This window comes from Brugia malayi (assembly GCF_000002995.4).
Source record: "Brugia malayi strain FR3 genome assembly, contig: Bm_v4_Chr2_contig_001, whole genome shotgun sequence".
Taxonomy (NCBI): Eukaryota; Metazoa; Nematoda; class Chromadorea; order Rhabditida; family Onchocercidae; genus Brugia; species Brugia malayi.
Genome location: NW_025062476.1, coordinates 8,134,046 through 8,161,917, shown reverse-complemented (window position 1 = coordinate 8,161,917; position 27,872 = coordinate 8,134,046). Strand labels below are relative to the sequence as shown.

The window sequence follows — 27,872 nt, the reverse complement described above, 5'->3', positions numbered from 1 at the left end:
GGGATAATAGAAGTTAATTTTTTGGGATAGTAGATTTACTCGGTTTCCGAGACAAAGTTTTCATTTGGTTTACTGCGTTAAAATCCATCTAACCTTGTTGTCTTTGCTGTGATTCGTACTTCAATGGAAATAATCTTGATGAAAGTGTGCTGAGATTTAGAGGCAGAGGGTTTTGAGTCTTTAATTTCAGATCTGTTAAAAAATGAATAGGTGAAGAAGACTGAAATTGTGAATTCTATTTTCTATTAAACCCATTGAAAGCTGAGCTAATTTTGACAACGGTGCACAATAACCCAACAGGTGTTTGCTTTGACTGGAGTCTCCAAGTTATAGTTTAACTAAGTACTTCTATTAACTGACTGCAGTGCTGGTTTATGTATTCAGATCAAATCTTTGTGCAAGCTAATAGTTTATTATTTGGGCTAGTTTCTTCTTCCCTAAAAACTTAAAAATAGATAAAGACTTTCATGACTCCAATAGTGAATAGGACCAGAGCAGATATGTATCTTTTGGAAGCATTAGTTTAAATTTTCGAATGCAAGGTAAAAAAGTGTATTAGTTCAGCAAGACACATTTGGAAAAAGCGATGCATAAGATGATTTTATGTAATAATGTTGTTTCTTTTAAAAAGTTGTTCCTAAAATTTCGAGTTTACTCAGGAACAGTCAGTGGCATGTTTATTATTTTCAAATGACCAACAAAGAGAACAGAATACTCATAAAAATAGTGCAATTGTACAATGTAAAAGTAGTGTAAGAACATTTGAGCTTACTTAGCTAATGTTTCTCGTGCTCAATGTTAATAGAAGGGTATGCTCATTTTTGCAAGTTTCCGCTGACTCAGCTTTTTAAATATATTCACAGTCATAGTATGACTTATTTACAACAAAACAAAAAATGGAGCTCTTTCAAATGTCACGTAGCAAATGACAATATTATTGTCTTTGATAATGAATTCAATGGCTCTTCAATAATTGATTAAGGAGGAACAGGCATATAAAGTTCAACCTTAAACGTAAGTGGATAGACATAGAAAACACAAAAATACCCGTAGAATCTGTGTAGTCATCATGCTAAAATTCATTGAAACCATAAGTTGAGGCCAGTAGTCAGAGGAAGAGGATAAGATACCAAAAGTACAAATAAATAATTCATTAGCATTTAGGTTTTTAAAGACACAGTCTTTTTTTGGTGGGTAAGCAATCATAAATGAACTTGTGCTTGAATGTTCCACCAAGACCTAACACATGCATAATTTGATCGATTTGTGGCAACATAGGTAAATAATATAACCAGATGAGTGGTCTTCATTTTAATCTAATTGTCCAGTTGTTTGTCAAAGAAAAAAGAAGATCACAAATGCGAAATAGGATCTGGTATCTGTCAAACTTGTTAGCAAATGGTATTAAAATGCACTTATGGAGAAGTAATCGATTGGAATACATTGTGCTATACTATTTGAAACATTTCAGTATAGAGAGCAACTGCGCCACAGCAAAACCGTCATATTCATTCTATAGCGAAGCACTCAACAAGCATAGAAAAATCAGTCGTCGATCATGACGTGAATCGTATGCTGATCTGATTGCGTACATTTGTGTGGACGGAAACATTTCAGATGAACACAAATTAGTGAGTCTCAATAAGCAGAAGATAAGAATAGGGACGTAAGAAAACTAGAGAAATTCTGAATTCGAAGTACTTCGTCTCTTGAAAAAGTCTATCACCTAAAAGACAACACGAAATTGTAGCACACTAATCATAAAGTGATCGAGCAGTACATTGTTATTAAACGGTATACTGATTGGGTACATTTATGTGGACATAATGGTGCGCATCAGTAACTGGCGCTACAACTTTCCGGAATCCTGGTGCGAAATTTAGACGGATTTGAAAGAATAGACTTGGAGAGAGAGAACTCCTATTCCGGTAACTAGACCGTGCAAGTAGTACCGCACATATCAAATAAGAGAGCATAGAACAACTGAAAAGAAAAAAAAACGTTAAATTCGTTTGACGATTTTTGAATTTTGGTCAATTAAATTTATTTGTGAACATTTATAAAGTTCAAAGTTTTCGCACTATCTTAATAAAAAAGCAAACTGATACTAAAAAGTTCATTTGCAAGTTCAGTTTTTGAGAATCTCATGCTATTTTATTCCATGTCTAGAGTCGTTGATTTTTTCAAAAGAATTTTCGAAAAAATTATTTAACTAATAACAGTTAATAATTTTTTTTAAAAAAAAAGCTAATAACACCTTTGAAAGGTACTCAGATAAAGCAGCACATCTTATCATGATGTGCGCCATTAAACTTCCAATTTATATTTATTTTAGACTTCTGAAAATCAACTCTAGTTAGCTTTTATCGAGAGTGTTATAGTGTGCATTCAAACCTAAAATTTGATAAGTTAATCAAAGCATAACACAAATAGAAGTAAAACTATCAAACCTGATTGCCAGACAACTAATTAAAAACCATGGTAGTCCTCTTCGAGATATGCTCTGACAGACACTTGTGAAAATTGTACCATCGAAAATATCTGCAAAAAAACTTAGGTGTTAGGTACACGTGATTCAGTCACAACTATTTAAACAAAACTGTTCAAATTTATGTAAAATTACAAAAAAATCTCTTCTTTTTGATCAATTTCACATGAATGTTTTAGAGGTTGCATTGAGAAGCATCTGTGAAAAATGGATCTTGGAAAAAATTTCCAAAATGTCAGTAAAATATTTAAAATAAATTACCATTAGATATAAACGGGATGGCGTCCATGTATGTTTTAGCACTTGTACGACCCGCAAAATTTCTTACAACACATTCATAAACACCAATGTCTTGACTCAAAAACCGTTGAATTTGAAGTGAGCCATTTGAATTTTGAACAATCCGCTTATTTGATAAATCCACCACCTCTCCATTCTAAAATTTTTTTATAAATGGTAAGCATAAAAAAGTTGAATATTATAGAGTATAAATTATTGATAGAAGTAAGATTTTACTAAAATTAACATCAATTTACCTACCAAAAACCAGGTATAAGTTGGTGGTGGGACAGCTTTAGTTTTTGGGCAATCAGCGGTAACATGTTGTCCAAAGTGTGCTAAAGTTGGACGAAATGTTGGTCGGGAATTACTTGGAAACGGTTCCACAAAGGCAACAATAATTCGAGCTATCTCACCTTCCTCTCTGTTATCTATCCTACGACACCAGTAGTCGCCTTCGTCTTCTGGAATAAACAAAAAACTTTTTCAACTTGAAAAAGTTCGGTTTCATAAAACATTTCAAAGAAATCAAAAATCATTTTGAAATGAAAATGTTGACATTTGTAGAAAGAAATGGATGACTTGATAAATTTGAAGAATAACTTGCCGACAGATATATTTGTAATGATAAGAAAGCCAACATCTGGGATAGATTGGTCCCGATTGTACGTACAGTCGTGCAACACTGCATTTGAAGTACTGCAAACTTTATTGCAAATATTGTTAAATTAAAGAAAACAGATCGCAAGGAAGCCTTTCAAATTTATCATATTCTATGAGAATTTCGTTGAGCTGAGAATGCTACCGTAAAAAGTATGAAAGAAATCCAACCGCAAAATATCTTAAAGGTTTGAAAATATGCACTAAATTTTATTGGAATTTAATTTAACAACAAAATTACGCAGGGTTTAAATTATTTATAATTATTATTTACACTAAGTTATTTACAAATCAAATATGGTTTTGAAATCCGTCAAATGTTCAGTACTCAGAAGGAAAAATTGCTCAAGTTAGAAGATTTTAGAAAGTTGGTTTTACAGAGAAGTGATAAATGTTTCTAAATTGCAGTGTTATAAAATTTACAATGTATTTTTCTTACAAAGTTGGAAATAGCTACCTTGAAACATTTGCAACAATTATGCCGTTGTGATACCATTGCGCCTGGCTATTGGTACCAGTAAATACCGGTTCACACATCAGTGCTGTTGTTGAATATCTGTACGTAGTATATTTGCCCATAAGTAAAAACGCCTACCTTATGACGACAAAAAAAATCAAATCTGATGAAAAGCAGATTGTTTCTAGAATAATTTTCTTTTTTTTTTATATTCTTTTTGGATAATTTTTGTTTTTTTTAATCAAATATTATATCTTAAATCATCTAAAGATTCAGATTTACTTATAGTTTTTACTAGTTCTCACTCCTATTACAACATGCTGTATTATTAGTTACCATATTATGTTTTGTCATTTTTTTAAATTATTAATTATTATAATTCTGCATTTATATTCATTTTTAATAAAAAAAAGAAAGCAGCAATATTCGCTAAATTTATTTTCACATAAAGTTTTCTGAGTCCTTTTCGCATTCCAAAATTTTCTGTTGGTTCTCTGTTTTTGCTTCTGACTGATTTTTACTACGATCTCAAATTCATTAGACTGTACATTCAGCACAATAATGATTATAATATAAATTAGAAGTGATTAGCAAAAAAACTACGTGACCTGCGCTTATAATTCCATATTCATAAGCGTCTATTTCCTTTTCTTTTTTCCGGATTTATCAGCCTTGGAAAAGCATTATACAATTTGTTAGTTAAAATGTCAAAGTTGGAAATTAAAATGTTCCTGCTGAAATATAGTTGTTCGCGACACTTAAAGAAATTCAAAACACCAAAAGTTTTTGAAGACGAAAGGATTCTTGAAAGTTTGGTGATTTCGGACAAATATAATAATTTAGAATTCTTATATACCTTGGTATCAGTATTTCGTTAACCACTTTGGGCTTGCCCTCGTTCGTTTCTGCTTTCAGCAACTGAGTATTACCTGGATTGCTATATCGGAAATTTTATGAAATTTAACAATTGAAGAGAAACATTTCTTGCATGTTCCTCTCAAATCAAATCCAAAATCTTTCTATTTAACTCTCTATTAAGTAAAATATTATTATCAAAATGAATTAATGGAAATATCTAAAATTAGAAGAAATACGATTCGGCAGCAAATATAACAAAAATGATTATATTCTTAAAACATATATATATGCATACACTTCATTGCACTTGACTCTATGGAAACAATTTATATGTAACTAAAGAAAATGTGAAAATGTCTTGTGGATCGGTAGATTATTCAGTTTTATTGCCAAAAGCAAGATTTAAATAATTTCTCAAATGGAAGTATTTTTGAAACTAAAATTTGAAAATCAGTTTTTATCAAAAAAATTTTATAAATTTCAAAGAAATTCTCTAAATTTCATCAAGTCGTGACAATCATCGACCAATTTTCATAATCAGGTTAAAATGTTACTAGTGCTTCCAAGTTTAAAAATAGCAGATTAAATGTTTCAAAATTTAAAAAATGCAAAAAAAAAATGGTTGGTTTACTTCACCATTTTTCTAAATAGTATAACTACCAAGCAGAGGGAGACAAAAAGTAGTTTTATGTCAGGTGATATAGTATCATTTAAAAATAAATTTTAGAAGTGAAAGCTTAAGAAATTCAAACTTAGAGAATGTCAAATATTGTACACAAGTTAATCTTCATACATTTTGCAATCTATTCTATGTGTTCGTTTCTTCCAAACTTAAAATTCCTGAAATAGCAAATACTTAGCAATATGAAATTATGCAATAAATTTCGAAGTTAAATCAAACCTGTATTGACATAAAACAAGAATAGAATTGAAATAAATTTGGAGAGGATTAGAGTGTTGGTAGTGCTGCTCATTTTGCACAATAGGCAAATACCTTCTTATCAATGCACCATTCTGAGCCTGGAATTAAACCATTAAAAAGTAGAATAAAAAAATTTTTGGGAAAAAAATGTGCATTTTATTGTATAGAATATGCAATCACATCGGCTCAAATTTCAGAAATTGTAGTACTGTGAATTTTAAAATTAAGAATATGTTTTCTTAAATTTTAAATTTGAAAATAAATTTAAAAGCAATTAAAACTTTAAAGCAGGGATTTTGTGAACCCACCAATTTTCTGAAATTTCACATGTTTTAAAAATTAATGTAAATTGTCTGAATTTTTTATAGAACAAATAATAGAAGGAAGCATTGATTAATTATTGCTTTACATAAAGATTATACAATAACTGCACAGTCATCGAAGTAAAGTGGAGTAGAAACCTAATAGCGTCATACAACTGCTCATACCATTTAGTGATTTTTTTAAAGATTTTAATGAAATTTAATTGAATAGCAGCGTAACAAAGATTTGAAATTTAGAAGAAAAAATTATTATGAAACATTAGAAAATGCTGATTGTGTTTTTAATTAGTCACATTTATGTTTTTGTAAACAATATGTTGATATCATGTTACTGCGTGACTGCTTTCATAAATAAAAATGATTGGCTTGCAATCAAGTTTAAAACAAAAAATTTTACCGGAAAAATTATGAAGTATGGCAACATAAGTAATTATAAAGCTTTTATCAAAAACAGTAAAGACGTTTCCCTTACTGACTTGACATTTTTGACTTATAACCTAACATTTGCACTTTATAAATATCATTCATGCTTCTTCTTATAGAAACAAATACTCGGGTGCCACAGCTCAAAATATACTAACAATAGCGCAAAGTTCAACATAAAATTGTAACAAAATTATGATGACAGTATGGCCAAGACTGTCATTAAAATATTAGCATGCTGTATAAAGGTGGACATGAAAAGACCAAGAAATGCAAATAGATTGCTGATTAAAAAATGGAAATTAATTAAACAGCGGCATCGAGATGATAAAATTATTGCTTCAAAGAAAATGATCAAGAATGAGATCAGTAACACTTCCACTATCCATCCGAAAAACGCAATATGATCATAAGAATGCCATCATTTAGTTGGACTGTAATTGAGAAAGACGTGTTCATACCAAGTAAGAAGTAGAATGAAATAATTTCACTTGAATTCCATTCAGTTTATTCTGAATACTAAATTGTAAGAAGTATTTGCTTGTTAAGGATTTTAGAGATAACATGGAGACAGTATTGTGAATGTCGAAGAAGGACAGATATTGAATAAAAGGAAAACAAAAAGAGCGGCTATAAATTGCAAATAACTTTGTTCTAATTTTAATGGGACATTGGATAATTTGTCGAATATGACTTATTAATTTATGAACTGATAAGAAGTTTTGAAGTTGCAATTTTAATGGATGGATGTGAAAGAATTACTTCGAGAACTTTTATTTTAAAATCTTTTCGAAATAGTATGTTTCCAAAGATTGGAATGAATTAAGATACTGAATTGAATTTTGGTTTAAATTGAAAGGGTAGGTTAACATAACTATTTTTGTATCAAAAATGAAATCAACAGTATTAGTGATTTTGGAAAGTAAATTAATGAAAGAATGAATCTTGATGAAAATTTTGAAACCTTTTCTTTCAGCAAAAACTTACCAGAGATAAATAGAAACAAACTGACAAAAAGACAAAAAGAAAATTAGAAAGTGAAATTTAACTGGGGTAAAGTTAGTGCAATCAAAATTATGCCATTCAATAGCATAATTTTAGACAAAAAAAAGTGAAATTACAATAACTCTTCAAGAAAATCGCTCAAGTAGAGAGTGAAATAAAATGTAAAAACAACATAATATGTAATCAATGTTCAATATTAAAAGGAGATACTTCTTTGGCAGCTAGTCAATGCGGAGTTTACAGATGCAGATAGTGACTTAGACAGTCGTTATGACTATTAGAAAAATTTTTCAAACATGTCGCACTTTTTTAGAACATTTCTCGGAAGTATGATTCTTTATAAAAGATTAGTTATTTTGAGAAAGTTTATTCCCGTGATAGATAATAAATTTTATACAGATGAAAAATTTGGTGTCTAGCAAAAACATATTTTGTACATATTTTGTCACTAAGTTATAGACAAAGAATGGCTATTTAAAGATGAATTACATAAGATTTTTAGTTACTGGTAACTGACAAGGATTTTTTGGTACATCATAAGAGCTACATTTTATCAATTCTTATGTAGCAATTAACGAATATATATTGGAACCGGAAAGATTATTAGGAAAAATAAGTAGTTCTTTCTCAACGATTTATAATGCTGGCAAATGGGCGCAAAACGACGCCCATCATCGCTGCACAATTTCATTATCATTATCGGTGATCTAGTGATGAGGGGAGAAAGGAGATGATGGGTGACTGAAGAGGAAATGAGGTTGATGATTAGTAGCAGAGAAGACCAGTTATTGTTGTCATCATCACAAGTCCATCCAAAGTGATGTTTTGCATTGAACATTCATTGAAGTATTTTATCTGATTTAGCTTTTAAAAAAATCGCTCAGTCAGCAAATTAAATAAGAGCAAACTGGGTTTCTGTATCGAAGCAAATCTATTAAAAAAAGATAAAAAAGTCGGAACAAAATAAATATTGAGCATTTTATAAGTCATAAAAGTAGAGATGATTCTAAGAAAATTTTAAATTAGGAAAATTGATGAGATTTCCGAACCGAGGTAATTTTTTGATTGGACATTAAAGAAAAGAATAAAATTTCTCCCTTAAAAGTATCTCAAAATGCATTCGAGAGATGTTTTCTGCAAAATATAAATGAAAGCAACGCCACATTGTTTTGAATCAAATTTGAATAGAGCAAATTAGAAGAAAAAAACGAGATGTTGAGGAAAAAATCAAAAATTTTAAAGAAATCTGAATATGGCATTTTCTAATCATCGGAAGCAACTACCCACTTCACAACTTAAATTTTCTTCCCATTTCGCTTGTTTGAAAACTTTTATATTCCACATCTCATCGTGACAAGCAGCAACCGAAAGTATTTTAATTAATTTCATAAGAACTTCAAAATGAATAGTCGATGAATAATCGGATAAATAAATACTTACAGGGTGTTAAAGAAATAGTTCACAAAAAAGTTTAGGGTAAAAAATTATCATTAGTTAAGTTCGACCTGCTGTAAACCTGAAATTTTACTCCTGAACAATTGGTGGATAAATACGGAGTTAAAGAGAACTGAAGATTGATTGAAAAAGTATTTGTACTTCATAGATACGATAGTATTTAAAGAAATGGCCGGAAAGAGATGCGAGTTATCGTGATAAAATTCATATTGTTGAAACTGGCAGAAATTAGAAGGTAATTCATGTAAATGTAATTCAAATTTACGGAATCTCGGGAAGAATCTCGGAAAACAAAGTTATGAAAAGAAAAGGACTTCTCTTTCAACTGTATGATTCTGGGACAACGGGATACAAGCACTTCCCTTATACCACTTCTAAAAACCCCTTTCTTTCACAGTGGTTTTATTTGCATGATGAATATTTTTTTTTAAAAGCACTTAAGTTAAAAAGCCTATTCGCTCTCTCTCTCTCCGTATATATAAATAGAAGGAGAAGGAGAAAGGGAGAGTCTTCTCATTCAGCTAAAAGAGATTTAAGAGACTTCTCATAGGAAAGTGACCGAGTGATATGACAACGAATCGGTCATCAATTTGTAACATTTTCGTCACGGATCACAGAGAAGTTACAAACATTTTTGCTCAGTGTAGAGGGACTACAGATTAAATGAGAATAATAGTGGATTAAATGAGTAATAGTCTATTAGTTGGATAAAATTTCTATTATTCTAATAGCTAAATAGAAGAAAAGATCCATCGATAACTCAGTTCTCGATTAAAAGCGATTTTGAGGAGAAAGAAATTTCCTATCTTTACGGTTTTGCAAACAGTTTCTCAAAACTGTAACTAGGAATGAAAAATCATTAATAATTAATAATATATTTCGCTAATTGGAAAATTTCAAAAAACGCCATTCTAAGAATTTTGAGTTACAATCAGCCATTAATCGGAAAAATATTTCAAACGTCACAAAGTTGTAAAAGCAATGGACGATTTATTTCAATTTCTTCCTATTATTCATTTTTTCTTCTATGAGCTTTCTCAACAGATATGTTTAATATTATAAAAAAAAGCAGACTAATATCTTTTTAATATATTTTACTACCAGAAAGTTGAAAAAAGAAAGCTCAATTGTCAATTTCTCTCAATGAATCAAAAGTGAAAGACACTAATAAAAAAGCTAGAGGGAATTACTTTGTCAATGATGCTTTAATTGCTTGAAGACAAAACCATTCTTGTTTCTTTTCTATTAAAATGAGTAATGACAACTGAGTGATATAATTGGCTAACGAAATGTCATCCTTGGCTCGAGTCTAAAGATTTTTGCTCCATTTATTTTGCACTAGTATTTATAATGGATAGCAATGGATATCTTTTTAATGGATGGAAACGGTGAAATCTACTTTTGAAAGTATTTTAGGTATAATTTCTGTGATACAACTTAGACCGGTTCAATAAGTGAGCTTCATTTTTCGCTTTTGTCTTGATCAGAAAAATTGAAGTATTTTCTGAAGCACTTAATTTTTCTAATTTAAATAAAAATATAAAAAAGTTATTTGTTCATGAAATAAAATATATATTTCATGCATGAACCATCCATGAAAACATTTTAACATATTACTTCTACAAAGGTTATTAAAATAACTTTGGAACATTTTACAATAATAAAAAAATCTGAGATATCTTTTTATTGCAATAATTGATTGCACTGATATTCTATATCCTTTTTTAAAGTCGCTGCTGTAATCAGGGAAAGAGATTTTTAGAACGAATCTTTTAGGACATTAATAAATGTTCTAATTCCTTTAAGAATGCTAATACATTTTTCATGAGAACACTATGTTATTTCATTTATTGTGAATTTCAAATTTGAGATTAAAAATAATTTTGTTAGATTCTTTCTAAAAATTAGAAAAAATCAATTGACTACTCTTTAAACTTCTCATCAAAAAAAAGCAGTTCATCTTAAACGCTTTTTCAGTAATACAGCAGTAGTTAGCATTAAAGAAATATTTCCGTTTATTTCCATTTCTCATCTTTCCTTTGAATGAGTCTTGTGCAGCACACCCAATTATTATTGCAATTTATAAATAAAATTTCATCGAAAGCATTTAGATCAAAATATTGGCCATCAAACATATGAGAAAATTAGGAAAGTTGAGAATGTGAAATTTATTTCTTCCCAAAATTTCAGTTTTAGTGATATCATCACGGAACTAGTAATTGTAGTTGAATATATCTTCAGTAAGTTTATATTTACCATGAAAGCTTTCATTTCTAATATCATTTGGATATCTTGATTTCAACTCATACAAATTAAGATTGCAATTCTAATTGGTTATTAAGCAGTTAGACTCACAATGAAGGAATTACATTATTGACAGGGACAAACGCATAAGACATTATTGCAATTAGAAAAAAGTGTTATGAATTAAAAAAGTAGATTTTGGACAACAATTATCCCGCGAACACGACATATGAATTTAAATTTAGACAGTTCAGAAATAATAATTCATTTAAGATTCTGAAATGGTTTAAGTGAAGCAATTTAACGAAAAATTTATTCTAAGTGGGGTGTTTGCAGTTGGAAAGGTAACAAGAGCAACGTAATGGAATTGGTTGAATTGTCTTTAAAATGCGCTATTCATGCCATTTTTAGATTTCTATGAAAAGCTCTCGCAACGTCTCCGAGAGTTTGTTTACCTATTTCTGCTTCATTTGTAAAACTAGTTTCTTTCTATGATTGCATCTATTAATGCAAATGATGCATTAATTTTCGAAAATAGCAATTGATATTCAGGTCAGTAACCTAATAAATTAAAGTCTTATTTTATAATCTCAGAAAATAAAAAGACTTTATAGGCAAAATAGAGAAATAGTGCAGATCACGTTAAAGTTTTGGAGTTTTCTGTGACAGACTTGCAAGATAATTAAGATAAATTTGAAAGCTAAACTGTGTAATACTATTTTCACTGATAAGATACAATTAATGAATAATTGATACAAATCAAGCTAGTTTTATAAGTAAGAAAATAGAAATTTGTTTAAACTCTAAACAAATAAGTCCAAAAGTTAAAACAAGAAAAAATAAGCAAATTTCAAGAGCAAGTTCCCAGAAATTTTTGCAGAATATTCAGACTCCTACTATTTCAGCACAGGTGCATAATTCTTTGTCCTAAATTTTTTGATAAATATGATGAATCAAGTGGAGAAACAAAAGTTTCCAACCTGGACACAAAAGTGTTGCTTTTTGAGTGTCACTTGTAGTCTATCTTGAACAGAAATAAATCTAAACCAAACTTAGTCCTAAACGAGTTCTCAGCACTACCTCTAACTAGAGATCAACTTTAATATAAAGTCTTAACAGATATATTTATTTGTCAGCGAATGCCAAAAAGCAAATAACAAACTTTCTTTCTTTCCTCATTCTTATATACCAACAAAACATTCATCAACAGAAAAGGTCATTCGGTGTCTCAGTCGTAGTAAACCAACGTGCCTTACGATGCAAGTTATTATGATGACCAGTTGAAGTGCATTCAGTTAAGTATTTATCTTCTCCACCTTCTTACTTCTTCCATCTCGTCCGCAATCTTCCACTCATATATTCTATTCAATCTTTAACCTTAAACTCTATCTTATTTACCTCCTTACTTTAAATTACTAATTAATAGCTACTATTAAAAAAGATCAGACTTCAACTGAAAATAACATTATTTGTTAGAGCAAAAGGTAGTAAGTGAGTTGAACTATCTCATCAGGACGATAGCAAAGCAATTGTGCTAGTTCTAGCGGTTAGTGATTGATTAAGTCAACAGGCGTTTGGGTCGGTTAGTGAAAAAGTGCTAAACAGTCTGATATCTGGTGAATAGTTGGCTGTTACTTGGACAGTACACAATACAAGAGTGCCTTACTGCTTCTTGACCATTTCATTAATCTCTTCCCCACATAAAGAATGTGATAAATCAGAGTGATTTATTAAAAGTTATTTCAAATTCAACTAATTTAGTTGTCCTTATGTACTGCAAGGCTACCAATAAATAATATAAATAACTGCCAATATTTTCCAATTGTGGATCACATCAAAGAATAAATAGCGCTTTAAAATGAATGAGACACCCTTCTTTCAATCATTGACTATTCAGCATCGCATAGATTTAGTTCTATAAATTGGTACCGAAGATTATTAATAAATTATCTTTCATTAAACGCTTAATGATCTTAAAGGAGTCATTGTGTTTTTTTCAGTCATTGCAATAAGATTATATTTCTAAAAGATAACTTCTAAAAAATTGAATATAAGTTTGAATAAATGCCATGAAATTTAATGAAAATCAAATCCATAGATTTTTATTATAACTAATTGTATTTTCTCGGAAAGCTTCAAATACAAATATTAGGAAAATAATAAATTTCAGCATATCATTATGGAAAATTAATTGCGATTAAAAATAGAGTTGTGCTCATTTATCATTTTCTAATTGCACAGAACAATTGGTAGAATAAAAATGATTATCAAACAATAAATGAAGAAGGTTAACAACAATTTGTAATATAATTTTCATCAATATATTGTTTGTGAATCTATGATTGCTCTGCATTTATATGAGTAATTTGACTGGCAAGGATACAATAGAATTAAATTGAAATGTTATGATAGAATGCCTTCTTTCATAAAAAAGTTTTTTTTTTCTGATCTAACTTTTGGAATTAATGAACTTTTTTAAAAAGAAAATAATAATGAGAAAAGAAAGCCGTCTTTTAATGGAAGCTTGGAATGTATGAAACTGTGAAATATGGTAAAAGATGATAGAAATGGGATGAAGATAACTTTGTAAAATAAATGGTTGCTAGCCTTTTCTTAACTTCTCTTCCTACCATCTTTATTTTTCTTTGAAGACAATTTATTGAATATTAAAAAGAGCCATGAAGCTAATTTACTTATTCCCCATCATTTATCCAAATATAATGAAATGATAAAAGAAAACCAAATGATCTGTAGTGCAAAATGAGCTCAAGTAGGATGGAAATTGACATTATTTATTTGCTGCCATTCTCACCTAAATCTTATCTTGCATAATTTATTCTCTGGAACTTCATCATTCATCACACTGAACTATAAATGACCGCTCAAACTCATAATGAAACTAATTACTGTAACTATGGTGACATGAATGTTAACAAAGTAAAATACTTATAACGGCACCTGTGCCATAAAGTAGTAATGAACCAGCCAGAGCGATGTCCATGACATATTATTAATGAATAATGAATAATTGGTCGTCATCGCATGTTAGAAACAGAGGAAGTAATTGGCTTGTCCTGAATATCTATTTCTTCTCATTCGTATCATATTCTGTTTATGATACTTATCTGTCAATGAGTAATTTTTCAAAATGGAATCAATCGATAATGATTATCTCACAGCACTGCTCGTCTTAGAACCCGTAAACATCAACTGTACATCCTATAATAGTATAATTTTAGCCAAAAGTTATAGAGAATAGTTGAAAATAGTATGTTAATCATGAGGGAGAGAAAAAGATGAACTGGAATTGAAAATTAATGAGAAAATAATTGCTGTGACTTTGGTATCCCTAACGGATAGGATAATTAATTGAGGGAAAGGGATGGTTGAATATATATACAGTTGAATGGATCTCAACAAATTACTGCTTGTCATGCACTTCCGTTATTCTCCTCCCACATTCCATTTTTTGAAAATAACCAAGGGAATAAAGGATAAATGGGGATATCATAAACCGAAAAGCGTTATTAAATATCGCAACATAATAGTAAGCTAATAATTTCATAAAGCAATAAATAAATAGTTTGGATCATAAATGGATACAGTAATCTCTTCAAAAAGGTGCATACACAGTCAATGAGTTCATATGGATGAGGGGATATTAGAGTATTGTTCATGCAAATTTCCGCTAATCAATTTCATTTTTACCTAATTTTTACTTGATCTCTAATATTTATATTCGTAATCTTGAACTCTACTCTATTGATGATAGAAGTATGTCTGATCAACAAATTACTATTAATGTTGTGCTTTCAGCATGCATTTTCTTGTAAATCATTTTCTAATCTGTAAATGAGAGAACACAATATTCAAACAATCTTTTGGCTGTACGTATGATATTTATAATCGAAAAATTAAATTCTAATTTATATTATCAAGTAACTACTACTGCCCAAAGCCAATTCTCTTAATTTCAACGATCGAATTGTCGGAGAATAGTCATGAAATTATATTTAATTACTATGATAATGAAGATTAACAAGAAAAAAAACTATTTTTTTATTTCAGAACACAAAGAAATTCAAATTTTAGAGAAGTTTTCGAATGCATTTCTCAAGCACTTTTTCTTTCTGGTTAACCTAACACATATTTTGTTTACTGTAATCAACCAGCGTAAGCACATTTTATTCAAAATTACTCTGCAGATTAGTCTTCCTCTCCTGGCCAACTTGAATTGTGTAACCACTTATCAAGTGAAGTTCATAGTCTTTAGGTTATTTCTTCTTTTCGAAATATATTCTGTTGGAATACGATCTCACTATAGGAAAATTGATTAAAACGGTTAACTATACAATTTGTAAGATGTCGCAGTGCGTATTTATTGTACTCAGAAATTTTACTTCTTTTTCTTTCTTACATTTTTCAAATACCAAAAAATAAAAGATAGGCTGAAGCCGAAGCCATTCAAACTATCCGGGTTTCTTTAATTTCATCAATTGGTAGAACTGTAACTTTTTGGAATTTCCTTCAACTTCAGAAATACTCCTAAACTTCAGTCTCATGTCTCAGCGTTTATAAAAACGACATTCATAAGTCTTATGGAATTCAAATAATTTACACTAAAGTTTAAAGTTCTTCAGACAAACATAAACATACCAAAGAATTATTAAGATACCTTCAAGGAAACAAAATTTTACAAGTTCGAATAAAAATTTTCGGAAACATTGATAATCCGAGAATGTCATTATTACAAATCATTGTTATTATTCATTGCAACATTCCCCTCATAAACAAAAGATTCCAATAAAAAGAACAAGTGTCAAAATAAGAGAGAAACAATCATCGGTCAAGAATCTTTGTAAGATGCCAAGGGAAGCAACCGAGGATAATATAACTTTATCTTGGTCAAAGAGATTATTCCGAAGAAATAATAAAATCGTAAATTTGTTGCAGGAATTACAACTTTTTTCAAAATCGTTCAATAATTGTTGATATTTCAGAAGATCTTTTTTGTATCGGTTTAAATCTGTCTCCATTACTGCAGTTGATTTCTGGATGCACAGTGAAAGATTTTCCTTCATCATCAATTTCGGAATTTTCCTGAGATAGGTCAGTAATTAATGCATTGTCAGTTGAAACTGGAAAAGCCTCTTTTTTCTCGCAGTCGTAATTTCCACAGTCATTGGACGGAGTACTAATAGAATCATTACTAACTTTTCTTTTCCAGTCTAAATAAGTTATCATCGTAGTCGGGCTTCCTTTTCCTGGAAATTTCCAATTACAGCCTTTATTGAACTGTTATCACTTAATCTATTGTTTATAATTAACAAATGACTGCTTTTATATATGCATGATTTTGTGAGTATTTGTATCACCCAAGCATCTTTAAATGATTCAATAGTGTCCACTTTAGCTCCTTTTAGATTTTCCTTACATTTTCCTTACTGCAAAATTTTTTTGATGAGAATTAGTCACAGAGAAGTATATCAGTATAAAAATGCAAAGATACAGGAAGGTAGTCTGAAAAGAAAATCGTACCATTACAAAAAGAAAATATTAGCACCAAGTGGAAAGCAATCAAATCTTACCGTCCATTTGTGAAGATACTTTCTCCAAAAACAGTCCTTTCTCTTCCTTTTTTATGCTTCTCCAATCTGAACTTCCTGTAAGTGGTTGTGAAGATATACGAGACAGATCACTATTCTTCATCATATCAGTGAATTTTTGATCAGTGCTCACTACGCTTGGAGTATTGACATCAGATAAGCAACAAATATTCGCTCGTAAGAAACGCAGTAACGTCGAACGTACTTTGTCATTTAGAACAACGTGGATAATAAAGATAAACACACCCTGAAGATTTGATTTTTGGTTAGGGTGAGTGGTTTATTGAATTTAAAATTATTTCTGATTCAAATAACTTTTTTAAACAATATACTGTCGTGCTTTATCTTTTCTGACGTAGAACAATACTTTTTAAGGAAATGCAATATTTCCTAGTGAGTCTCCTAATAAGGTTATATTCTTATTACGATATTTTGTTTCTCGTGACGATAAAAAATTTTAATATTATAGAAAAAATGGAAGATCGTTAAAGACGCATAAAACAGTCTCGGCATTAATATAAGCTAGCTTACAAAAATAATTTGCAGAAGATTTATAATTTTTTAACAAAGAAAATACGAACATTACAACTGGATGGTATATACATAAATGCCGAAAAACAGATGTTTGATGACAAGAAAATCAAATTCATCTTTAGTTATTAAAAGAACATTTGCAACAAATAAAAGTGAACCTGCAGACAGTTCAAAATTGTGAAAATATATGCAAAAACAGTCTCGGCTCCCTGGATGATCATCAGGTACCCGAATATCCAAGTGACACCCAATAAACACAGAAGTGTTGCGGAACCTTTCAACCAACCTAACATCTGTTCCATACGGTTTCGATGACGACTAGGCACCGAAAGTACCACTCGCAGTGCAACACCAAGAAACACTATATTGAACTGTAAATTACCTTAGAAATGGATATGGAAAAAGTAAGCAAATTTTCTAATTTTTTTTTTTTTTTTGTTTTCCATATGTTTGTCGAAATTCCAGGACTTAGCAAGCTACATTGAAATTTCTGGCATTATGTTGATTTAGCTAGAGTTAAAGTTTCAATGAAGGCTTATTATCCAAATTACAAATCTATTTTTTACAAGGAACAAACCACAATGACAACGGCGATGGGTCCAGCAAAAGCCCATATTGTTGGTGTTGCTACATTCAACCAGCAGCTGTAATATGGACTAAGCAAATTTTTCAAACTTTCGGAAATTATCTTTAGATCAAAAGAAAATACATTTTTTTAAATCGAGTGTTGGAAAAATGAAAATGTTCTTTTAGAAAATCATTCTACACCACGAACCAAACATATTTAACTTACTACTGATCGGTGCTATAATTTGACCAGGCAACTCCGACAGTAATAGCAACAATAATAGCTGGGAATCCGTAAGCATAGAGACAATAGAAGACAGTTTTTCCTTCCTCGTTTTCGAAAACCTCAGAAATCATGTACACAAAAATCATACTTGAATGCATTTATATACCGAACAACATTATGTTATCTCAGTTTAATTATAGCATTACCTCCCTCTAACTCTAATAGCTAAACAGATCACATAAAGATTAAATATAAAATATATAATGTGTATTAAAATGAAAAGTAATAGTATATTACCTGCACAAGCATCAAGTAGAGCTGATATCCTTCCAGTAACATCCAACAAAATGCCGAAAGAAAGAAATAATGAAGTATCACAGCAACTGCACGACATATCGTTCTATTTTCAGTTCTATCTATGCTAGTTACAAAAACCAATTCAGCTAATAGTAAACAAAAGCATAAATTACTATGGATCATGTGACGGACACTCCATAAAGATCTAAAACAAATAAGATTTTCTGATTTAACTTAATAGACTATGTGCTCTAAATTCAGTCCAGATTTTTATTTGAAGTTAAGACTTAGTTTCTATGCATTTAATCCTTAATTTCATTTTTATTTGATGATTTTATGCACTTTTATAACCATTTTTTTATGCTGTAACTTTAGTAAGAATAAAGTTACAGCGCCATTTTTATTATATCAATGCTAATAAATTTTAACCTGAAGCATGTGAAGACAAGTGAAGTAAGGGAGAGACATATAATTGAAAATATACAACCAACAGTGGTAGTGAGATTTAAAACTTGATTAACAACTGATTCTTTATCATGACCAGACAAACCAGTTATGTCCATTAAAATAGCAAAACTGAAATGCGAAAGGAACAGGATGCTGAGATTATACAATTCACTAATGAAAGTAATACTATACGTATGGTAATCCGACATTTTTTAGAAAGATAGAGCCCACCTAAGCATGGTAAAGATCTGATAAAGTATGGATATATAAACTGCTTTACCTGATTTGCATTAAATTTGAAAAAAAAAAAAAAACCTAGTCAAGTGTGTGCAAGAGCACTCAGTTGAATCATTCACTGTGCGCAATGTTTTGCAACCTTCTTTGCTCCAAATCCTGAAATGCTGCATAATTTTATTTCGAATGACTGAAATAAATTTTAAATTCTAATCATTATCATCGTAAACAAATTAAAAGGAACGAGTAAATGATATATGAAAACATCTTGCATAAAAAGTAAAATCATTAGTAATTGCAACTAAAACTAACAACGTCAATACTCACTTTTTGGAAATATCCCAGAAAACGCATCGCGGATTATTTACCCCATTAGTTCTGAGATGATAAAATTTGAAAGTAACTGGGTGACTTTCAGGCAACGGAATAGAGGTCATTGGATCATTTACACTTGCACCTGTAATGCGTTATTGGTATTTTTCCAGAGTTTCTAAATACAACCTCATTCTTTCAAAATCGGTTGAAAATTGCGAACTAGACAAAGAATAAATGCCGCATAATTTACTGGATTGGTCAAGACAGCTATAAGTTTTTGAATGCTAAGGTGACACTGCGATTTAAGCGCTTAAGTATGTATAACAAGTATAATAAAGCAGTTATATAGAAATTACATTAATATGAATTTCCATTACGTATGAACATGCATTAAAAACAATAAATAATTAGCTGATTTGGAGCATATTACTGACTAGCTCAAAATAAATCAGCGCTCTTAAAAAAAAAAAAATTGAAAATTTTGAATTTGAAGAATACCAATTATAAGACTGTTGGCAATGGTAGTTTTATTTGTATTCAACAATGCTCCCACTGATCTAAATACATAATAAGCCACAAGAAGCAGATTTCTACGCGTCGGAATTACTCGTGATCGCTATAACATTGGAATTTATAAAAAAATTTCGAATATTTTAAAATTCCTTTTAACTTAGGTTTAAAATTGTTATTTAAATAGCACTAACTGGGCGCATGAGAAGACTGGAATCACCAAACGTAGGTAGAACTGCCACCTGCGCTGACTGCTCTAAAATTATTATTGACTGAAATCCAAAGAAAGTTGCATAAAAAACTCTTCAACATGCTTAGATTCATTTTTGAGGTACAAGAAAGAAGCTCAAGTTGGAAAACATGTAGAATTTAACCGTCGCAATTATAACATTATTGCTTAACATGGAAACATATTTTTTTTTTGATATAGATCGATTATTTTTACTATTATTTATACTAAATATATTTTAAAAAAAAGCATGGACATACGAAGTATTTTCAATGGCGGCATTAGGAAGGTTGGTGACAGCGAGAAGCTGAAAGTGACATTCCCAGTCAGCTCATTAAAATCTGCATTGGTATAACTCGAAGAAATATTAGTAAAGGATATAGCATCAAATATATGAGATCGGCGAACTAATTTTGATTTACCACTGTCATCCACATGATTAGGAATCGGTCCTTTCATTTGTACTTCGAAAGCTGCACAAATGTTACTTTTAATCATAAAAATTCCTTTGTTTTGAAAGCTGTCTTCAGCTTAAGCATCTCAAAGTTTCCAAAAATCGAAAACTTTTACTTGCTTGAGAAGAAATCCAGAAGAAATTATAAGTCGGCATAGACTGATTAGTAATCAGTTATTAGTCAGAAGATCAGAATGTAATGATGTAATCAGAAGATAAAAAGATTGATGTACGCAGTTACTGTCATATATAATTCCTAACTACAAGTTCATATAGACCCAGATTTTGAAAAAAATGTGCGTGCTGTACAATCGTAATAATTCACCCCAATTGTTGTATTCAATTCTTTTCTGCTTTTCACTGATAAACTCAGCCATCAATGTAGCACTTTGTTCCAGCTCTGATATTAATGAAGATACCTCACGTATTCGAACATCATCTGGTAGAGTCATCCAGACAATTGCAGCACGATCACTCAGTAATTCATTGCCTGCTTCACCATACATCTACCAATAATGCATTTAAGCAATTTACTACTACTTACTATTCTGTCCAAAAAATGTCTTTTTTTTCATTGGCTAAGAAAAATTCAAGCTAGAAATAAACATTTTTCAAAGTAATAGAAAGTCACAACAATGATACTTAAAATTTATTGACTTTCAAGAAAAACCTCTGTGAATTCGATAGCTTTTTCGTTCCGTTCTTCTTCGTTATCTAATATTGCATATTGCACTCTTGCCAGTGACAACAGTTTTTCGCCAATTTCAATACTGCCCACTAAGTCACCACCAAATAATCTGAGAAATAAATACTTCTAAAGAGAATATGTTGAATAATGACAAATCAGAAATTAGATAATCTAAAAGATATTAACATTCAATTTCAATAGTTTTAAAAAGAAACTGAGCCTTTTTTGAATAATATATTCTGCAAGTGTGTCACTATCTACTAGCAATCAGTCTCGAAATAATAGCAAACGAGATTTTGGATCATCAATCCTCATTAAAAGCCAACTTCTGAAAAAGGAAACTAACATTTGCTTCACTGAATCTTGCAAAAATTGAGCCCATTTTCGACTAATATGCTCCGCAGGTTCGTCACTATCTATCATTTGATCCAACAATCCGACCCATTTGTGGGTACAGTTTGCCGTGTTCGGTTTTCCTTCCCATCCACTCGACTCACAACTGCACTTCTGCGTTGTCACTCCTTTAAGCAAAATTTTCAAACTGAAAAACAACAAAATTACTCTTACAAAAAATTACTAAAGCTCTACCGAGACACTTTATCCAAAAATCTATCCAAAAACTTAGTTCCAGTGTGCGAATAGCTGTAGTCAAATGTTTCATACGTAATAATTGCTTACCGATGGTATTTTCTGGATCTGGACACGGTATTTCAATTTCACTGCAAGCCAACGTACGTGGAACAATAATTCCATCCCACTCAAACTCTTCGCAGAATGAACGCTTCCTGCGTAAATTCGTTCCATCCTGTGCGGTACTGCTTCCAGCACTAAAAGTAGAAATTTTTTATTTACTCCTCACTGATTTGGAACAAATCAATTGCTTTAGTTTATGATACGCAAATTCATAGCAAGTTGTTGCCATAAATATGCTCAAAGAATGGAACTCATTCCAGTTCAACTGTTATGATAGCATAACTGGAATTTATATAACTTGCATAGCAATCTGCTCTTATGTTTCTGTTTGCGGGAAAAGTCTCAAAATCCCTTTCTAACAAAAAGCCTTGTTTGTTTAGTCTAATTGAAATTGAAAGGAAGTAAAGAAGTAAAAGAATGTTTTTAACATTGAATTAATAATGAGAAAAAAAATACCCATTTTGTGTTGTAGCGGATATGACAATATCACCATAAACATAAAGATAAAAACGGAGAAGTAGCAGGACGGTCATTAAAACCATCCTATTGAATAACAATCACAGATATTTAGAAAGTAAATAAATCTTGATTTCACAAAAATATTCACAGATTATAACTGAGAGAAATAAACAGTCACTTTTTCTATTATCTTCACAACTATTAAAACTTGAAGGGAAATTTTCTAAAAAATGGAGATTGCAAGTTTCAATCCCAAAAATCCTTAAATTGTCAAAAATTTCAATAAAAAATATGACTAAAATACCTAAATGTTATAACACTTATCACTTTGTTCAATTTGTCAAAATTAACAAATTTCTCTTATTTCAATAATATTCCAACAGAAGTACAATCACATAAAGTAACGGATAGATTTTGGAAAGTTTAGTTAAGGTCAAAATGAAATTGAACAGCAATAAGTAGAGAGCAAAATGAAGATGAATGGTAGATGATTAAAAGAAACTGGTTTCCATCCTGTGACGCTAATAACTATTAAAACATTTTAGTTGTAGAATGTCCACGCGACATAAGGCATGAGTCATTGTTTTTGCCCAGTAATTAGCTTACAAATTTGTTTGTTACTCGAAAATGCATGTCAAAAAGTGCTCCTTCTTTCTCCTTCAAGAATCATGAAAATTTTATTCTAGAAATAAGTAGAGAAATGGACTAAATACTACGAAGTAAATAATACTGTTTAGAAATGGTCCTTCAGATAATCAATTTATGCTATGCTGAGGGATTAAGCAAGAAGTTAATATTATTCCGATTTCCTGTATGTCTAAATTTATCTAAATAATTTAAACATATCAGCTTTAAAAACAAATAGATTTAAATTTGAAAATCTCTACATTTAAATTTGAATATGGCTGAAACGTGATTAAACATAAACGTTAAATTTAAGTAATTTAAATGAACATTTCATAATCAAAATGGAAATTTTATGTCTAAATTTTATTTGAAAATAAAATAAAATAGATGAGTTTATTCATATTCCAAAATTTACTCAATCCGATTTTTGTTTTCAGCTCATAAAATTGCAATGTATTATAACCACAGAATGCAACTTAAAAAGAGTAGAGAAAGGAAACATTTTAATAAATTTTGGATTTAAATGATTTCAATGAGAAATAAATGAGAATTAAAATAAAGGATAAATAGAAATAAGGGTTTTGAACTGTGGTTTATGGAAAATTATAGTGTTTCTTTAACTCGCTTCCTATTTTCCGGTTACTTATAACAGCCGCATCACCAATACTTGATTTAAATTATTAAGGTTCTGATAAATTGCAGTCTTTTGCAACAAGTGGTACCTGTTGTACCTTCCACTCAAACCTTTCAACATTCCATAATCTGTTGAAAATAGTATGCTGCTTCATAAATTTATTGTGTACTTCAGTAGATTGGGTTTCTGGCGCAAATTGACAAACCCATTGTTGACTGCTATTGCAGTTTCTTTGATTCCAAAAAGCCCTTCTACTAGTTATATAATAGCAGTCACAGAACGAACTGCCACCTAGTCTGAAAGAAATAAATATTTCAAAATGAAAAAGGAGGACAAAGAGAACAGAAGCCGATTACGAGCAGCCGATGGATGTATCACAAAATGATATTTAACAAGTTTAATACAATTTACTAGTTTCTAAGAACTTCTCCAGTATGGAAATATACCTCTCGAATCCATCCATCCAATAACAAGAACTTTTATTATTATGAACTTGTCTTTGCACAACTATAGCAATTTTTTTTTCTGCTATTAGACCAACCGAAAAAGCCAACTGTCCACCCTAAAAAACAGTTGCATTTAATAAAAGAAATAAGTAAGCCGAGGTGGCTAGTTCGTAGACAGTGCTCAGTCGATATTTCGAAGATATACATATTTATATGGTAAAAGCATGATAAATCCAATAAAGTCGCTTGGTCCATTTAACAAAATTCGAAATGATTTCATTCTTTGTTTCTTTCAAAATTTCTATCACCAAGACTGGACCAGACTGTAACATTACTTTTTTAAGACATTTTGTTTGTGCATTGTATATTGAAAGTGGTTCTTCTGTTACATATGGGACATAACACCGTCCATTTTGATAGACTGCGTGTGAAGGAAATATTGTCATTGGTTCTAGAAATATGATATAAGCATAAGCGGAATAGCTCAAATAAAATACAAATTTGAGTTTTTTTGTCAAATTGCACTAATAGCAGAAATTATAAAAGGAACCAAACAGACATCGCATCCGATACTGCAAACTAATAGCTGTGCTAGGTAGACAAGGACTATCTGGAAACAATGACTGAAGATCATTGATTCGTCAAGTAGTGAGATCTTGACACCTGAAAGAATGTTATCGAGAATCAGTAGGTAGCTTTTGATTTGGAGTATTAATGGACTTGAAATTAAAAGAAAATTAGTTGACATGCTAATCATTGTTTGTAAACTGGACGGATGCACACATTGTTCCCAATATGTAACATTTAATTTTTCTATATGGAAGTTAAGCATCTTTCCCCGGATTCCTGAAATGAAAAAGGAAAAATAACTTAAACAAGATTCTAATTAATTTTCAGGATATTTTTTGAGACATAGCTTGGAAATAAAGCAAAAATAGTGAAGGAGCATTGTACATGACAGTCTTTTAGATCCCTTTTTTTGCCATTTCCCATTTCGAACTGTTTTAATTTCTTTTCGTCATTTGTCTTCCTTTTAAGAGCAATCATAAAATAAGGCGTAACACGCAATGTTTCTTTATTTAGCAAGAAGAAATTTTGTTATTGATATCGTAGCTATGACCAGCCCTTCTCTTAGCACCACTATTCCTTCTTTTTTTTGTTTGCTATCCTTAACGTGAGTTATTTATTCGTGCAAACATCTGAAGAATTTGATTTATTACGATTTAAGTCAGGAGGAAAAATCAGAAATTCATCTTTTTCAATTGATCAAAAAAAAAAAAAACAACAAAAACTTTCAATACAAAATTCCCTGGAACAAAATAATATTAATTTGTAATTTGTTTTCAATCCAAATCGTAATTGTGAATGTTCTTAAAATATGAAATGCGACTTCCCAAAAGTACTGATGTCTTGAACCTTTTTGGGTTGCTGTTTTTTATTATTAATGCAACAAAAAAAAAATGAATTTGAAATTTTTTAGGAGCTAACTCCAATATTTCCATATGCAGCAAAATCGACATATATTGAACCTCCACTAGGACATGAAAATTCGAATTGATTATCGGCACAGATAATACTTTGTGATTCAAATACTATACCTTGAATATTTCACATGAAAAGAAAAAAAAGGAAATCTTGGTCCTAATTTTGAGTTAATTGTGTCAGTTAGGTGGCTCTCAGAGTCATTTCAGCAAAATATTCTAAAATCCGTTTAGATTTAATAAAATTTCTGAGTGGATATTTATAGATTCAATTACATAATTATTCCAGTCTATTTCAAAGTTGTATAATGAGTGGCACAAATATGACACATACATTGCGCCCTTCCTAATTCATCCATTTCTAAAATATCACTTTTGTAGTCTCTTATGCTTCAAACTGCAATATTTAGACTTCAGAATGATTTCCTAATTAAATTATTCTAATTCGATGTTACTGATGAATATAATTCTAAGCAGCACAAGCAGAGCAGCTATGAAAAGAGGAATGAGGGAAAGAGAATTACCTTTATTTATTGGCAAATGAAGATTAGAGCAGTTAACAAGAATCCAATCACGGAACATCTATTCGATGCAACTTCCTTAAAACAAAAAATGAATTGATAGAGATAAAATTCTTTGTATAAATGTTTCGGTTCCAAGCATATACTTGTTGGGTACCTTTCAGCATCATATGGCCAGCAGTGATAAATTCAGAACATGAAAAAAAGATGAATTTGTGAGAAAGAAGAGTGGCATTCAAACGTTTCACTTAAATCTATTTCTAAAAATACAATTTTTTTTTCCGCACAATATACACTTTATTATTAATATCTCAAAACAGTTCAAAAGCGTCTATATTTGGTGAATTGAATTGAGGTGGCTTCATAGAGTATAAACATTTTATGAATGCTTTCACGGTGTAACAGAGTGATACGTAGCTTGAGATACAATTAGGTGGCTTCATAGAGTATAAACATTTTATATAACTTATCTGTTAATTTAAGAACTGAATTTTTCGGCAAATTTTCATTCTGACAAAAATGCTCTTCATTACAAGTCCGTGACGCTTGCTATTCATCAGGTTGTGTATGAGAGGAGAAGAAAAGCAAATTATGGCAAAAATGAAAATTGCAACATAAAACGTTAAAAAACGTAAAAACGAAATATATCATCTCACTGGATGTCACTAGACAATTGTTGAAGCAACCATCAGCTTGGCAGTAAACAGGTGAATCACCAGTAACCAGTGCTGCTGAAAATCATTTACTGGGAGTGAATCATTCAAATTTTTCAAAAGTTTAAAATTTGTTCCTTTTATCTACAGTTATTTTTCAATAATGGAAAGTGAAAAAGATTAATCATAATGTCATACAGAACATTTCTCGTGAAATTGTTGCAGAAATTGATGAAGACTATTAGATAAAATGCGATATTTAGTTCAAACTTTTCATTTCTTACACTTCTTAAATGGATTTGCTAACATCCAATATTTACATTAAGAATAATGAAACGATAATAGTTGTAGTAAATTCTGAGTGAATCAGAATATGTTTTCTACTAAACTGTTGGAGCATTCAGTAGTGCTGTCAAAAATCGAACTTTTGCACTTTATGTCAATGCTTTTTTTAACGTAATGGTTTAAGTCTGATGATTTATTTAGCTATTAAATAATGCAATACAATTAAGTGATTTCAACAATAATAAACCATATAGATGATTTTTTTCAAAGATCGGAAGTATGGAAGTGACAGTGAGAGATTTGTAAGCGAAATATATTCTTAAAAAGTAGCTAAACCAAAAACTGGGGCTGCTAAAGCATAGTAATAGGACAATAAAGAAAAATTATTTTAATACGTATTGACATTGTTAACGTTTTTTATAAAACTATAAACAGACTTATTTTTGGCTTGTAACTGCATTACAAAGGGATGCACTAGTTCCTGACTGAACAGTGTTGGGTTATTAGCAAATTATAATTAAATAGTACCGCAAAAAATTATAGATAGAGCCGGCATGTCATGAAATTTTGTAGCCATAGGAAAGTGATTGAATAATGAGCAGCAATTTAAAATGCGAGTAGTTCAGTGTAAATGCTGTTCACTTATATATGGAGCAATAAGAGACATATGATCCACTTTGTGTCGTTCTTTTCCAGTGGATTATTTGCTCCTTTTTTTTCTATAGATAAAGTATTCATATCATATTATTCATTCATAATCCGTTTTGCTATTTTAGCATTATCTTCAAGTCTACTGATGAATTATTCAATTTATAGTCGATTATACTAGTACGAAACAATCAGTAGTTGTAA

At 30.4% G+C, this 27,872-nt stretch overlaps 2 protein-coding genes across 5 annotated transcripts; both read right to left on the bottom strand.

Moving 5' to 3' along the window:
* Positions 1-1,787: 1,787 nt before the first annotated feature.
* Positions 1,788-4,006, bottom strand: Bma-zig-10 (Uncharacterized protein; the record flags this gene model as incomplete). Of its 2 annotated transcripts, none has more annotated exons than XM_043078873.1 (6): positions 1,788-1,983; positions 2,451-2,541; positions 2,750-2,924; positions 3,029-3,231; positions 3,375-3,466; positions 3,885-4,006. In XM_043078873.1, 6 exons carry the CDS (start codon positions 4,004-4,006, stop codon positions 1,788-1,790), a joined length of 879 nt encoding a protein of 292 aa, XP_042934807.1. The 2 variants fall into 2 exon arrangements, with proteins under 2 accessions (XP_042934807.1, XP_042934808.1); XM_043078874.1 differs by having other exon boundaries at positions 3,885-3,964.
* Positions 4,007-16,082: 12,076 nt separating this feature from the next.
* Bma-lat-2 (Uncharacterized protein) lies at positions 16,083-26,143 on the bottom strand (the record flags this gene model as incomplete). Of its 3 annotated transcripts, XM_043078871.1 has the most annotated exons (20): positions 16,083-16,378; positions 16,703-16,967; positions 17,413-17,625; positions 17,832-17,898; positions 18,048-18,166; positions 18,345-18,549; positions 18,774-18,920; positions 19,107-19,184; positions 19,353-19,482; positions 19,839-19,956; positions 20,045-20,106; positions 20,340-20,552; positions 20,859-21,039; positions 21,204-21,330; positions 21,568-21,742; positions 21,900-22,048; positions 23,745-23,930; positions 24,081-24,196; positions 25,569-25,678; positions 26,086-26,143. In XM_043078871.1, 20 exons carry the CDS (start codon positions 26,141-26,143, stop codon positions 16,083-16,085), a joined length of 3,015 nt encoding a protein of 1,004 aa, XP_042934805.1. The 3 variants fall into 3 exon arrangements, with proteins under 3 accessions (XP_042934805.1, XP_001900260.2, XP_042934806.1); XM_001900225.2 differs by lacking the exons at positions 23,745-23,930; positions 24,081-24,196; positions 25,569-25,678; positions 26,086-26,143 and adding an exon at positions 22,371-22,456; XM_043078872.1 differs by lacking the exons at positions 23,745-23,930; positions 24,081-24,196; positions 25,569-25,678; positions 26,086-26,143 and adding an exon at positions 22,371-22,456 and having other exon boundaries at positions 16,198-16,214.
* Positions 26,144-27,872: the final 1,729 nt, after the last annotated feature.